General features: G+C 41.1%; 2 protein-coding genes across 2 annotated transcripts in view; both read left to right on the top strand.

Annotated features, from left to right (window-relative positions):
- The first annotated feature begins 432 nt into the window (after nucleotides 1-432).
- On the top strand, nucleotides 433-3,388 carry LOC118416593. Its single transcript, XM_035821745.1, has 5 exons — nucleotides 433-604; nucleotides 933-1,156; nucleotides 1,813-1,912; nucleotides 2,385-2,576; nucleotides 2,898-3,388. Exons 1-5 carry the CDS (start codon nucleotides 452-454, stop codon nucleotides 3,120-3,122), a joined length of 894 nt encoding a protein of 297 aa, XP_035677638.1. The 5' UTR covers nucleotides 433-451; the 3' UTR covers nucleotides 3,123-3,388.
- Nucleotides 3,389-12,317: 8,929 nt separating this feature from the next.
- LOC118416335 (reticulon-4 receptor-like 2) overlaps nucleotides 12,318-16,130 on the top strand; it is a 19,803-nt gene continuing 15,990 nt past the window's right edge. Inside the window, exon 1 of the mRNA XM_035821425.1 lies at nucleotides 12,318-12,550. Within this exon, the coding sequence (XP_035677318.1) occupies nucleotides 12,442-12,550 (109 nt within the window). The 5' untranslated portion in view covers nucleotides 12,318-12,441. The remainder of the gene's footprint in view (nucleotides 12,551-16,130) is intronic.

The raw sequence follows: 16,130 nt of genomic DNA on the forward strand, positions 1-16,130 counted from the left end.
AAAAGTTCTGCTGTGTTGTATATGACATTATGGATAAACTAAATTTAACTTACCAACACTAAGGTAAGTTGGGACTTATGCCAAATTTACAGCTGACTCCGTAGGACTTGTTCACGGAATGGACCCGTCTACTGTAGCTTCCGGAACTTGAGGTGGAGGCATGTGACTGTAGCAGAGGGTCGTAAATGCCAGATATCCTATATTATCAAACGGCTGGTTACGATTTCGATTTATGCTTATGTATATATTGTAACTTTGGTTTGCTGATTGTTTAGTTTATCTTATTTCTTTGTTATGTTATTTTGTGAATGTTATTCTGTACAGGGCAAGCCTGGAAAGCAGTGCGCAAAGCACTGGGTGTGTTCAACCCTGTATGAATAAAACAGAAATAAATAGATAGATAAATAGACTGTTTTCTTCCATCTCCGTGCAGGATTCCATCGTTGACCAGATGAAGCGGCTGCAGGAGGCCTATAACTACCAGTTCCTGGAGCGGCGGCCGTTCTCGTACGACGACTCGCGCATGGCCATGATCGAGGCCTGGCTCGCCAACAACCGGATATCCATGCTGCAGCGCATGGAGAAGATCGGAAATGACGTGCAGGTAAAGGCTCTTCTGTTCAGTTCAAAGGTTTTGTGACCATCAAGGCTGCAGTCCAGTCCATGACTCACTCTCCGAACCCGATGGATATGTACTGTTCTCCCCACGTCTCTTTGGGGAGACCAGTCCATGCCATGGGCACCGCCATATTGACCTTGAAAACCTATGTACACCAGCTTTTGCGAATACGTTTGCTGATCAGTGGAAGATCTGCCCAAGGCCATGGAGGATCACGGAGGATAGGGGTGGATGTGGGGAGAGAGTCATGTTCATCTGACCAGCACGACAGATGATGTCTAACCTTCATCGGCATAACGTCTTGTAATTCCAGGTGTTCAACGCGGCCTCCCCGCCCCTGACCAACACCATCGTGTTGCGCCGCCGTGACCTCGCGGCCGACTTCGCCCGGTTCGATAACGGCACCGAGCTGCCCTTCGTCATCAGCGGGGCGGAGGCCCTCCTGGCGCCGATGACTCACGTGCACATGACCGATGTCAAGGCCTGGATCCCCGGCGTTCGCACAGAGGACCGCCGTGTGAAGGTCTGGCTCAAACGGTAGGACTGTGTGTGATGTTGTTGATGACAGACTTATCCTAAACGTTTTGGGATATTACTGGTCACAATGTAAAGCTTCACTTGATTAATGAAAAAAGGCAAAGATAGTCCCATAGCCGTAGTGCAGTGGGTTGTAGTACTGTACTACGACCTTCCACCAACTTTTACATCTCCAAGCGAAGCCAGATACCTATTTTTTTGCTCCTGGGTGGATCCGGAGTGGGGTAGTAGTGTAAAGTTTCCCGACGACACAATCCAGTAATCGAACTCGTGACCTCTCAAACTCGCCCGCTCGAGACCATTTTGATGACACTTTGAAAGTTTCATACTTTTGAAAATATGCCTAAAATTAACCTGCTTGAAGCGTAAAACCATACCTCTACATCCGTAAATAGCTTCATCAGGTTAGCAATTATTCATAGTGCAAGGTTCTTCTCATAGGCACAACACCAGTCATGAACAGAGACGGGGGGGGGGGGGGGGTGTGTACAAGATGAGCCACGTTTTGGACGGCATTCTTGCTGCTGCAGAAAGAAGTAGTTTCCAGTCATTCTACTCTGATGATAGTGTCTGATTGACATCGAAACGTTGGAAGTAAGTATTCCCTGGTTGTGCCTAAAGAACCTTACTACATGCTGACCTATGCATGTCCACAGGTACGGCACGTCCCTGGTGTACGACCAGCAGGGAGGGATGTGGACTTTTACGCATGCGCCCCGCACCATGCTGTTCCACTACAACACCGACAGTCTGCAGGTATATGAGATCACTTACCTAACCACACGTAGTGGTGCCATACTCAAGTGATGCCATGTATCATGTAATGTATACGTAGGTGTAAAATTAGCAAGATACAGTGAAGGAAATCAGGGTAGTAGGTCCTAATCTGGTCTCCCATGATGGTTGGAGGTCTCTAAGACTGAAATTAAATGTATGAAACATGATCCACATCCCTTTATTATACCTTGGGTGTGATGTCTTAGCCATTTCTGTACTGTTGCCTCGCCTGATTCTTTTTTTGTATGGTCAAACACACCCGGAATCCCTGCCCAGCTCTTTTTCATAATTATCATATACGTGTGCTGTTTTTTTTTTCGCAAGCAGCGATTTGATACCATAAGCGCCCTCGCTCAAGGGGCCAAAACAATGGCAATAATGACTATGATGATTTCTGTTATCATAACAGGATACATAAACTATGATGATGATAATAATGATCATATTGCAGGTATATTCAAAGGCCGACATCCACCAGCCCAGCAGCGACTACGTCACGCTGAGTCCCATTGGCCCCTGGACCCTGGCCGTGCCGCGGGAGCACAACCCGGGGGTGGACGTTACCGCGGTGCGGGAGATCCGCCTGCAGCTCACCCTCACCTTCCTGCCGTGCGCTCAGCCCGTCTGCCCGCCCCGCACAAGGGTCTGTATCTGTTCTTCTTTTTCTTTTTCTTCTTCTTCTTTTGAGTGCCAAACCTCATTTGGTTGAGTGCTCAGGCACTGGGGGAGGGGTCATTTTCTAGATGCAGGTGCAGGTGGTTTATGGTGGTTTATTTGGTGCAGGTGGTTTATTTGGTGCAGTGTTCTTCAAAACTGTCCAACGGACATGCCCTACTGTGTTTGGTGATAACAAATTCCACTTAACAATAGTTTGGGGGAAAATACGAATTTTTGAACACTCCAATCCTAGGTTGGTACTGAATCCTACTCTGGTACATGAAGGCTTGACTATTTCTTCTTATAGGTCAACTTCACGGAGGCCGGCGGGAGCTCCACAGCCGAGTTCCGGGTCCAGGACACGGCGGAAGATGTCGGGCCCGGCTCGGCCGCCTGGGTTGTGGCGGTGCTGGCGGTGCTCGCTGTGCTGCTAGTTGCGGGGTTGCTGTACGTTCGTAAGAGGCGTTCAGCACAGGCTCACCTCCCGGGGCACAGCGAGACAACACCGCTAACAGCCAACACGGCTGTGTGAGCCTGTACCAGAAAAAAACATCGGCGATGGAAACAAACAGCTTTCAATGTTTAATGTGGTTAATTAGAGATCGTTTCGCCACCTTGTCGGTTCGTCACAGTCATTTCGCCATATGACAAGTCGTCAATGCTATATGATGAATAAAAGTTATTGATAACTTTGCTTACCTTAGCATACATGTTTACTTACCATTTACTTACATGTTACTTACCAGTTTTCATACTACTACGCAGAGCGTAAAGATAAACTATATGTTTGAAAGATTATTCAATGGCTTGCTTCTTTTTGTTATCTAGTGTGCTATAACTGCTTATAGAATTATAAAGTGTGGTATAGACCGTAAGTTTCTTAAGGTTACTATTGAATTGAAGACTAATTGTCTGTGTCTGACCATGTTCACACATTATAACGTTATGTTTAAGAAGTTAAATCCAGCAAAGCTATATTTGAGCTTACATCGTTTTGATGTATTACAGGAACTAGTTTCTGAAATTTCTGTGGTAACGCATTGTCTCATTATACATGTCAATGGGCATGAGCTTGCAATAAAGCCTGTTTTCGTCTTGAAAATGTGCATAGATTATTGCGCAATCGTACGAAAATCGTACGTACGACATCTATGTGACCGGACATTTATCTAAGGCCCTTCCGCACTTGTGTGTATAAGCCACCAAATTCTATCCTAATATCTCCACGTTTACAGACAAAAAGAAAACTACTTTCCTTTTAACGTCGCAAAACCCACACATTACAGAAAAAGTGGGATCTTTCGTCTTCCACTGTCTCAGAAAAAGAAGTCAAACCCATGAGTTACATCCTTAACTAGTTTAAGTTAGACTAGAGTAGTCCCTTACTATACTGTTATTTGTATTTGTATATTACCATTATTTGTATGTTATTTTGTCACTTGCAATTAGCCCTCGGGCAAGAATTTGCAATAAACTTTCTATATTCAAGTCCGCACGAGTTGCGTATTGCCATCATTTTGGATATTGTAGCCGAGTTTGTTCCGTATAGGTAACCAGGCTGCACAAAAGTGGCTCAAAGTAAAAGAAAATAACCTCCTCCTGGCAAACATTAAAGCATAATGCCAATCCCCAACTTATACGGACTTGAATATATTGTGTTCAAATGTGAACGGGGCCTTAAGGGGGTTCACACGTCCGTATATATTCGGTCCGTATGATGTCCGTATGGAGTTCTTAGCCTCTACCAGGCTCCACAGGTCGCTAAAAATAGTAGAAATTGGACAAATATAGACGCAGAACATGGTAGAGGAGTTAGCTGGTCTGGTTAGCTAGCCATGGAGTATGGTTTGCGATACAACTAACTCGTCTGCCATGTTATTTGTAATTTTGTCTCTTTCTATCCTTTTCCAGTTACATGTGAAGACTGGTAGAGGCTAAGACTGCCAAACGGACCTCATACGGACTTGAATACATACGCACGTGTGAACTAACCTTAACACATGTTATGAACAAACACAGAATCCCCGATTGGTATAAAGGCAAAATATACATTGGACGGCCCACTCATGACGTTCACCCAATGTTGTTTTTAAAGAACGTTCAACCCTTGTACCAACGGCCGGGCTTTATTTGCTTAAGCCTTTGTGAAAAATACGTTTATCACAATCGTGCACTGACCTGGGCTCGGAGAGGTGGTAGCCAAGGCTCCTGAGCTATTTCTGCACCGGCCGTGTGCATTCGTTAAAGGTGGTATCTCAATGCACTTGCGCCATCGGTGCGGCACTGCGGGGTTCGAAAGATTTATCAGAGATAAAGAACGAATTTTCTCAAGTTTTGCGTATATTGTTGTCTTCTAAGTCATACTTTTACGTATTACGCAATATCTAAGTTATGAAAAATCGGCGAAAATAACACAACAGTGCCGCAGTGAACGAACCCCGCAGTGCCGCACCGGTGCCCCAAGTGTAGTGAGATACCGCGTTAACAGTGGGTGTCTGGCACAGGGCTTTCTCCTGCACTGAAATGCAATTCAATGATCAACTGAGATTTATTTTGGTCAGGGATTGTATACATAACCTATCTCTCGGTGAGAGATGTTTTGTGAAAAACAACGTTTAGTTCAGTTAAATTTAAACTAGGACAAATAAATGATCTATTTACAAGGCTTTTGGCGCAGGTCTTTCTGCTGCACTGAAATGCAATTCAATAATCAGCTGCGATTTATTTTGTTCAGGGGCTGTATACACACCCATCTCTTGAATCGTGTGACCTGTTTTGCGAAAGAAGAACGTTTAGTTCAGTGAACTTTAAACTAGGACAAATAAATGATCTATTTACAAGGCAACTGACGCAGGTCTTTCTGTAGTCTGACACAAGTTTCACGTTCATCGCCCTAGGAGATGGAGTTATTTTGATCAAGGAGTATTTACACGACCTATTGCACGCATCTAGAAAGATCAGTGAACTTTAAACTACGACAAATAAGGCACCTGGGTCGCCGCGTATTTACAACATTCATCAGCTTTTCCTGTCTGATTCACAAGAAGTAGTCGGCGGAGCAGGTGGTTGCAAAGAAACGACGTATCTTCTCTCACATATCAACGCAAGAGGTTGGACACAGAATTGGTAAGTCTTCTCTGAGTAGTCGTTTGTAGCCATTGCTAGCTCCCTGGGTACAGTATGTGCATTAAAGGTAAACACAATTGCGATACCTACGGATTGTTTTTGAATAACCAGAGGAAACAGTTTTAAGCCTTTATCATGTTTACGCGCCCAAATCACGTTTACCCGGTCATCTACCGGCTTCCGTGAACTGTAATCCGGGTGCTTTTGTCGGTGAAGAAACATATTCAACTGTCTGCTCGTCTATACACCAGGTACTAGGACTTGGTCATCTACTGGCTTCCGTGAACTGTAAGCTGGGTGCTTTTGTCGGTCAGGAGGCATATTCAACTATCTGCTCGTCTATAAAACAGGGAATAGGACTTGACAGGATATGAAGACGTACATGTATGATTCCAACAAATCCTTGCCTCAGAGCTGAGCGTTAGTGTGACAGAGACTTATCAGGTTATCGTGGGAATAATATTACACGTTTATTCTTTATGATTATATATACATGTATATGTCAAATTTGTAATGTATTGACAAACGTACCGGGGGGAATATTTCTACACGTTTATTCTTTCTGATCATATCCTTAAAATTTGTAACATACCAATGTCATTAAACTCCGCAGATATGGAAGTATTTTCCCCGCTCGTATATGCCTAACATCTATGTAATATGTAACTGTACCTCTACAATGTAAACGACCTCCTAGGCACACACAGAATTCAATCCGCCGCCACAGCTATGGCTGATAACGTCACATTTCCTAACCGGGGCCCGGCCCGGCTGTTAGTGGAAAAGAACAATAGAATTAGAAATGCATACGTAAAAATAGACACAAACTAGAAAGGCCAACATTTGCTTAGGAGCAAATACAGCATATTACAATCCATCTTCATCCTGGAAAAAATCCCCAAATTCAACAATTTGAAGTAATGTCTGCTCAAAGTGAAAATGAAGTACTGTGGGCAGTTGTCCTACACACCTTTATCCCGAATTTTAGGTCATTTGGTTTCAATACAAGGGCATAGAAGCCAAAAATATACATTCTTAGACAAAAATGACTGAAAACCCCAAAATAACTAATTGTTGAAGTGATCTATGAAGAAAGTTTCAATGGGGTCATGTGAGCATATGTTCATTGCACCTCTGCACCAATTTTCAGGCCATTTGGTTTCTATACAAGGGTATAGGAGCAAAAAATATACATTTTTAGTCAAAAATGGTCGAAAAACCCAAAATAACTCATTTTTGAAGTGATCTATGAAGGAAGTGTTGATGGGACCCTGTGCTCATATGTCCAATGCACCTATGTACCAAATGTCAGGTCATTTGGTTTCTATACAAGGGTATAGGAGCTAAAAATAGACATTTTTAGTCAAAACTGGCCAAAAACCCTAAAATAACTCATTTTTGGAGTAAACAATGAATGAAGCGTTGATGGGGTTCTGTGGTCATATGTCCAATGCACCTTTATACCAAATTTCAGGTCATTTGGTTTTAATACAAGGGCATAGGAGCCAAAAATATACATTTTTAGTCAAAAATGGCCAAAAAACCTAAAATAACTCATTTTTGGAATGATCTATGAAGAAAGTGTCGATGGTTTTCTGTGCTCATATGTCCAATGCACCTCTGTACCAAATTTCAGGTCATTAGCTTGTAATACCAGGGCACAGGGGCCCAAAATATATATATTTTGTCTAAAAATGATCAAAAACCCTAAATATCATAAATTCTAAGGCCTCCATCAAGAAAGTGAAAAAAACGTCTGGGGGTATTTGCTATTTCTACCACCCTGCCAAATTTCAGCTCATTTGGCCAAAAAATGAAAAAATTAATCCCATTTGAAGATTTTGACAGGAGAAACTCAGAAAAAACTAGAAAGGCCGACATTTGCTTAGGAGCAAATACAGCATATTGCAATCCATCTTCATCCTTGAAAAAATCCCAAAATTCAACAACTTGAAGTAATGTTTGCTCAAAGGGAAAAGGAAGTACTGTGGGCACTTGTCCTACACACCTTCATGCCGAATTTTAGGTCATTTGGTTTCAATATAAGGGCATAGGAGCCAAAAATATACATTTTTTAGTTAAAAATGGCTAAAAATCCCAAAATAACTCATTTCATAAGTGCTCTATGAAGAAAGTGTTGTTGGGGCCCTGTTGTCATATGTCCAATTTACCTTTGTACCAAATTTCAGGTCATTTGGTTTACATACAAGGGCATAGAAGCCAAAAATATACATTTTTAGTCAAAAATGACTGAAAACCCCCAAATAACTAATTTCTGAAGTGATCTATGAATAAAGTGTCAATGGGGTCCTGTGAGCATATGTTCAATGCACCTCTGTACCAAATTTCAGGTCATTTGGTTTCTATACAAGGGCATAGGAGCAATAAATATACATTTTTAGTCAAAAATGGCCAAAAAACCTAAAATAACTTATTTTTGGAGTAAACAATGAAAAAAGCGTTGATGGGGTTCTGTGGTCATATGTGAAACGCACCTATGTACAAACTTTCAGGTCATTTGGTTTCTATACAAGGGCATAGGAGCAAAAAATATACATTTTTAGTCAAAAATGGCCAAAAACCCTAAAGTAACTCATTTTTGGAGTAAACAATGAAAAAAGCATTGATGGGGTTCTGTGGTCATATGTCAAATGCACCTATGTCCCAACTTTCAGGTCATTTAGTTTTAATACAAGGGCATAGGAGCCAAAAATAGACATTTTTAGTCAAAAATGGCCAAAAACCTAAAATAACTCATTTTTGAAGTAATCTACGAAGAAAGTTTTGATGGTTTTCTATGCTCATATGTCCAATGCACCTCTGTACCAAATTTCATGTCATTAGCTTGTAATACCAGGGCACAGGGACCCAAAATATACATATTTTGTCTAAAAATGACCAAAACCCTAAATATCATAAATTCTAAGGCCTCTATCAAAAAAGTGAAAAAAACGTCTGGGGGTATTTGCTATCTCTACCTCCATGCCAAATTTCAGCTCATTTGGCCAAAAAATGAAAAAGTAGAAGGGATTTGAAGATTTGACAGGAGAAGAAGAGACAAAGGAAAAACTAGAAAGGCCGACATTTGCTTAGGAGCAAATACAGCATATTGCAATCCATCTTCATCCTTGAAAAAATCCCCAAATTCAACAATTTGAAGTAATGTTTGCTCAATGAGAAAATGAAGTTCTGTGGGCACTTGTCCTACACACCTTCATGCCGAATTTTACGTCATTTGGTTTCAATATAAGGGCATAGGAGCCAAAAATATACATTTTTTAGTTAAAAATGGCTAAAAATCCCAAAATAACTCATTTTATAAGTGCTCTATGAAGAAATTGTTGATGGGGTCCTGTTGCCATATGTCCAATTTACGTTTCTACCAAATTTCAGGTGATTTGGTTTACATACAAGGGCATAGAAGCCAAAAATATACATTTTTTAGTCAAAAATGACTGAAAACCCTAAAATAACTCATTTTTGAAGTCATCTATAAAGAAAGTGTCAACGGGGTCCTGTGAGCATATGTTCAATGCACCTCTGTACCAAATTTCAGGTCATTAGGTTTTCATACAAGGGTATAGGAGCCAAAAATATACATTTTTTGTCAAAAATGGCCAAAAACCCTAAAATAACTCATTTTTGGAGTAAACAATGAATTAAGCATTGATGGGGTTCTGTGGTCATATGTCAAACGCACCTATGTACCAAGTTTCAGGTCATTTGGTTTTAATACAAGGGCATAGGAGCCATAAATATACATTTTTAGTCAAAAATGGCCAAAAACCCTAAAATAACTAATTTTTGAAGTGATCTATGAAGAAGGTGTTAATGGTTTTCTGTGCTCATATGTTCAATGCACCTCTGTACCAAATTTCAGGTCGTTAGCTTGTAATACCAGGGCACAGGGGCCCAAAATATACATATTTTGTCTAAAAATGACCAAAAACCCTAAATATCATAAATTCTAAGGCCTCTATCAAGAAAGTGAAAAAAACGTCTGGGGGTATTTGCCATTTCTACCACCCTGCCAAATTTCAGCTCATTTGGCCAAAAAATGAAAAAGTAGAATCCAATTGAAGATTTGACAGGAGAAGAGACAAAGGAAAAACTAGAAAGGCCGACATTTGCTTGGGAGCAAATACAGCATATTGCAATCCATCTTCATACAATAATGAACTCTTCCAGAACACCCCTATCAATGCAAAATGGACCAGTCTATGTGGCCCATTTCCCATTTATAGTGCTAAAGCTACCCTAATACCAAATTCCAGATCAGTTGGCTTTTTCATGACACAGGAAGCAAAAATGTACATTTTTGGTCAATAACGGCAAAAAATCCCAAATTTCACAATTTTTAATTGATGTACACCATAGGTGTGAATAGAGCCCTGTGTCCACATACCATGCGCACCTTTATACCAAATTTCAGACCATTTGGTTTCAATACATAGGCACAGGAGCCAAAACTTAACATTTTTAGTCTGAAAATGGCAAAAAATCCCAAAATTCAACAATGTAAAGTAATGTATCCCCAAAGTGAAAATGAAGTACTGTGGGTACATGCCAGACACACCTTCATGCCGAATTTAAGGTCATTAGGTTTCCATACAAGGGCATAGGAGCCAAAAATATACATTTTTAGTCAAAAATGGCCGAAAACTCCAAAATAGCTCATTTTTGAAGTGGTCAGTGAAGAAAGCGTTGATGGGATCCTGTGCCCTTACGTCCAATGCACCTATGTACCAAATTTCAGGTCATTTGAATTCTATACAAGGGCATAGGAGCCAAAAATATACATTTTTAGTCAAAAATGGCCAAAAACCCTAAAATAACTCATTTTTGAAGGGGTCTATGAAGAAAGTGTTGATGGTTTTCTGTGCTCATATGTCCAATACACCTCTGTACAAAATTTCAGGTCATTAGCTTGTAATACCAGGGCACAGGTGCCCAAAATATACATATTTGGTCTAAAAATGACCAAAAACCCTAAATATCATAAATTCTAAGGCCTCTATCAAGAAAGTGAAAAAAACGTCTGGGGGTATTTGCTATTTCTACCACCCTGCCAAATTTCAGCTCATTTGGTCCAAAAATGAAAAAGTTGAATCAATTTGAAGATTTTGACAGGAGGAGAAGAGACTCAGCAAAAACAATATATTGCAATCCCATACTATGTATGGATTGCAATATAACAATATATTGCATCCCATACTATGTATGGGGATTGCAATATAACAATATATTGCAATCCCATACTATGTATGGATTGCAATATAATAATGCCCGCGATTATTCTCTTTACGCCTTGTGTATTGTTGTCATTTATATCATAATTTTCGTTCCCGAAAGCTGCCCGGCCGGGCCCCGGTTTGGAAATGTGACGTAGGTCTAAAAGCCATGAGTCCCCATGCACGTTGCAAGCCACATGTCACTGTTGCTATTTTCTCCAAACCTTTAAAACGATACCGGTTTCTCGGACGCACGGAAGCCCGCTTACGCACATCTGATAGTCTCTTCACCTTTAAGTGCTGATCTCCAAAGTACTTAGCACGTCACTGCGCCACATTACCCCCGTAGACTAGGCAATATTGCACGTTTGCAGGCACGAAACGGCGGACAGGCTATTCGCTGTGTCAAGATTGTTTTCCTTCTGAATCACTGTCCTGAGGTTTGGCTATGGTAGTTTTCTCTCCCGTAGTACCATTTGCAGGTAAATATGTGTGCTTGTGAGTGTGTCTGTAAGCGTATTTATCTCCATACTTTATCATCTATATCTATGTCTATAACGTTATCTATATCTATATCTAAATATCTATCTATCTGTCTATGTCTATCTGTATACCCCTCTCCCCTCGTTCTCTTTCTTTATTTCTCTCTCTCTCAAATGGCATGGCCGCAAAATGAACCTTGGAGCATGTTATTGTCGCAAGAGGAGTTCACAATATCAGACTGTAATGCATCGTTTAATTGAGCAAAATTTACTATTTGTGATTTCTGCTCAAATGTTACATAGAGATTTATGATCTCTTAGCAGATCCTAGATTGCGTACAGGTGATGTCTATACCGGAACAATACCCACTGGCTAATAGCTAAGCAATCTCCATTTGCCACTGTAGGAAATTACTTGGCATGCGAGATTGTTTTGGAACATAGACTGCATGATACTGCCACCGAGGGTCTGTTTGTAGATTAAGAGATTCTGCAAATCCTACATAAAGTCGTTCCTAACACTAATTGCTACCGTGACGTGTGGTCAGTCTCGATCTCAGTCAACTCTAACCCATAGTCTAATTGACCGTTGGGGTATCACAGAGTATCTGACAACCATTTCCTACGTATACCCTCCTGGGCTTTTTGTTTCTCTTAGTGGTTCACTGAGTGCCATCCCTGCTCTCCTCCCATCTTTTCACTGTCTTCCCCTCTTTCTTCCTCTCAAGACAGCTCTCTACATGATAGTTTGCCGGTCACAATGCACACATCTTTTGAAGCTGCTCATGTTATCCGCGTCATTTCCTCCGTCTAGACGTCACCTATCACCGCGCCTGACAAGAACATCTTGTCACCAATCACCGCGCCTGACGGAGCATCGTGCACCAATCACAACGCCTGACGGGAACATCGATCGTGTCACCAATCACAACGCCTGACGGAACATCGTGTCACCAATCACAACGCCTGACAGGAACATCGTGTCACCAATCACAACGCCTGACGGAGCATCATGCTGCTGTCCACTCTTCTTCTGTTCGCCGCCATCATAGCCGCGCATGCGCAGTGGCAGTGGCCTGGCTGGACCCCACCGTGCCCTACAAGCTGCGACTGTTCGCAAGGTAGGTGTGCAAAACAAACAAACAAACAAGCAAAAACAGGCACTTAAATAGATATTCACCAGATTCGTAAAATCTCATGTCACATGTCTCATGTCACAAGCCAGCCATGGACTGTTTTAGAGGCTGACCAGAAATAATTGCAGGATGTCGATGTGCTTTTTTCCGGGAAAATTACCTACATGTACCTACCTACCTAGTCCCTTGACCTCCAGGTCATTGGGGGTGGGGGTGGCTGAGGTAGCTATAGCCATAGAATTGGTACTGGTACCGTGAAAATTACAGCCTTTGTAAATTGTCTGTTTTCACCCCCCCCCCCCCCTATTGGGGGCCAAGTGTTGCAAAATTAAACGTATACATAGAACGAATTTTCTCTCACACAGAAGGGTTGAAAAAGGTCTCACACACAGACAGATTTTTCTCTCTCACACAACAGTGGAAAAAGGTCGCACACATTGACAGATTTTTCTCTCTCACACAACCGTTGGAAAAGGTCGCACACATCGACAGATTTTTCTCTCCCACTCCAAAGTTGAAAAACTTCGCACACAGTCACAGATTTTCAAAAGGTGATTTTTTACCATGTGTTGTCCTATATCATTCTTCACAAATGTTATAAATGCAAGCATATACAGGCGGTTTCTCGGTTCAACATGTACTTTATTCGTCAATATAGAGGCTATTATATTGTTTTAGTGAATACCGTGACCGGTATTCAAATCCATTTCTATTTCAGCATTAATGATACAATGGCCAGCATGAATTTGACTTTTGACCTGTTATATAGCTTATATGATTTGCCTTTTTCCCATAGAGACATGTATTTGAAATATACCGTAGCTGGAATGTCTCATAGATTCATAGAATGTACGCACACATGTCATATAAGTTGTCCTTCACCGACTCAAACTTGCACGCTCGATATCTTTCTAAGATACTAAGATTTCCGATCGTTCGTGCAGTCATACATAATATCTGTAAAAACAAATATTATCCAAAAACTGAGGCTGAATTTTTTTTCACATACACATCAAGAAGTTTCTGCAAGTCAGTCACCCATGGTAAGAAAGCTTAAGGTGGAAAAAAATCCGTCCCTGAAGAGAACTGTTTAAAAGATCCTTGTTCGGATGTATAAGTACGGCGACTTTAAAGTTTTGGGGGTTGATTGCATTCTTCACATAATGCAGACACCACGAGAATATGTCGCGTCAACAAATGTGCAATTTTTTGTCTCAAACAATTGCAGAAATCAACTCTCAAACACATATCGAATTATTCTTTCCAAAGACAAACTATTCTTTGATACAGCAGACATTTTTATTCCGACACACAAACACTAGAATTCTCTCTCACACACAGCACAAAAAGTTCTCTCACTTCGCGAGGCTTTCCCTGCCAACCCGGCTGTAGGAGTGAGCGATTTTTTCGTCTGAGTGAGAGCGAAATTTGGTCGATGTGAGAGCGCTTTCGGAGTAGTGGAAGAATAACTTGCTTGAGTTTTCTGAACTTCCAAATGGCAATGAACAGTGTTATCTTCTTCAGTTTCCAATGATAAACCATTTTAACAATGACATTCTGTTATGTTATAGACATTTCCTCGACAATCACTTTATTCCGACACACAACGCAGAAATTCTCTCTCACCCACAGAACAAAAAGTTCTTTCACCTCGGGGGCTTTCCCCGCCGATCAGGCTGGAGGAGTGAGCGATTTATTTTGGTCTGAGTGAGAGCGAAATTTGGTCGATGTGAGAGCGCCTTTGGAGTAGTGGAAGAATAACTTGCTTGAGTTTTCTTATCTTCTTAAAGGCAATGAACAGCGCCATTTTCTTCAGTTTCCAATAATAAACCTTTTCAAAAATGACATTCTGTTATATTATAGACATTTCCTCGACAATCATATCATTCCGACACACAACGCAGAAATTCTCTCTCACCCACGGAACAAAAAGTTCTCTCACCTCGGAGGCTTTCCCCGCCGATCAGGCTGGAGGAGTGAGCGATTTTTTTGGTCTGAGTGAGAGCGAAATATGGTCGATGTGAGAGCGCTTTCGGAGTAGTGGAAGAATAACTTTCTTGAGTTTTCTTAACTTCTAAAGGGGAATGAACAGTGTCATTTTCTTCAGTTTCAAATAATAAACCATTTTAACAATGACATTCTGTTATATTATAGACATTTCGTCGACAATCACTTTATTCCGACACACAACGCAGAAATTCTCTCTCACCCACAGAACAAAAAGTTCTCTCACCTCGGAGGCTTTCCCCGCCGATCAGGCTGGAGGAGTGAGCAATTTTTTGGGTCTGAGTGAGAGCGAAACTTTGTCGATGTGAGAGCGCTTTCGGAATAGTGCAAGAACAACTTCTTTCATCATTTCTTTACTTCAAACGCATGTTAAACACTGACATTTTGTATAGTTTGAAACGATATACATCATACACTAACAATCACTTAAACCAAAGACATTGTCTTGACGATCAGTCTTTTTCCGACACTCAACGCTAAAATTCTGTCTCACACACAGAACAAAAAGTTCTCTCACTTCGAGGGCTTTTCCTGCCAACCTGGCCGGAGGAGTGAGCGATTTTTTGGGTCTGAGTGAGAGCGAAATTTGGTCGATGTGAGAGCGCTTTCGGAATAGTGCAAGAACAACTTCCTTCATCATTTCTTTACTTCAAACGCATGTTAAACACTGACATTTTGTATAGTTTGAAACGATATACATCATACACTAACAATCACTTAAACCAAAGACATTGTCTTGACGATCAATCTTTTTCCGACACTCAACGCTAAAATTCTCTCTCACACACAGAACAAAAAGTTCTCTCACTTCGGGAGGCTTTCCCTGCAAACCCGGATGGAGGAGTGAGCGATTTTTTGGTCTGAGTGAGAGCGAAACTTTGTCGATGTGAGAGCGCTTTCGGAGTAGTGAAAGAACAACTTCTTTTAGTATTTTTTACTTAAAACCCAAAATAAACGCAGACATTTTGTTTAGTTTGTAACGATATACACTATACAATAACAATCACTTATACCAAATATTAAAGATATTGTCTTGACAATCAATCTTTATCCGACACACAACGCTGAAATTCTCTTTCACCCACAGAACAAAAAGTTCTCTCACTCCGGGAGGCTTCCCTGCCAACGCGGCTGTAGGAGTGAGCGATTTTTTTGGTCTGAGTGAGGGCGAACTTTTGTCGATGTGAGAGCGCTTTTGGAGTAGTGAAAGAACAACTTCTTTTAGTATTTTTTTACTTAAAACGCAAAATAAACGCTGACATTTTGTTTAGTTTGTAACGATATACACTATACAATAACAATCACTTATACCAAATATTAAAGATATTGTCTTGATCATCAATCTTTCTCCGACACACAACGCTGAAATTCTCTCTCACACACAGAACAAAAAGTTCTCTCACTTCGGGAGGCTTCCCTGCCAACGCGGCTGTAGGAGTGAGCGCTTTTTGGGTCTGAGTGAGTGCGAACTTTTGTCGATGTGAGAGCGCTTTTGGAGTAGTGAAAGAACAACTTCTTTTAGTATTTTTACTTAAAACCCAAAATTAACACGGGAGGG

Source organism: Branchiostoma floridae, chromosome 5 (assembly GCF_000003815.2).
Source record: "Branchiostoma floridae strain S238N-H82 chromosome 5, Bfl_VNyyK, whole genome shotgun sequence".
NCBI lineage: Eukaryota > Metazoa > Chordata > Leptocardii > Amphioxiformes > Branchiostomatidae > Branchiostoma > Branchiostoma floridae.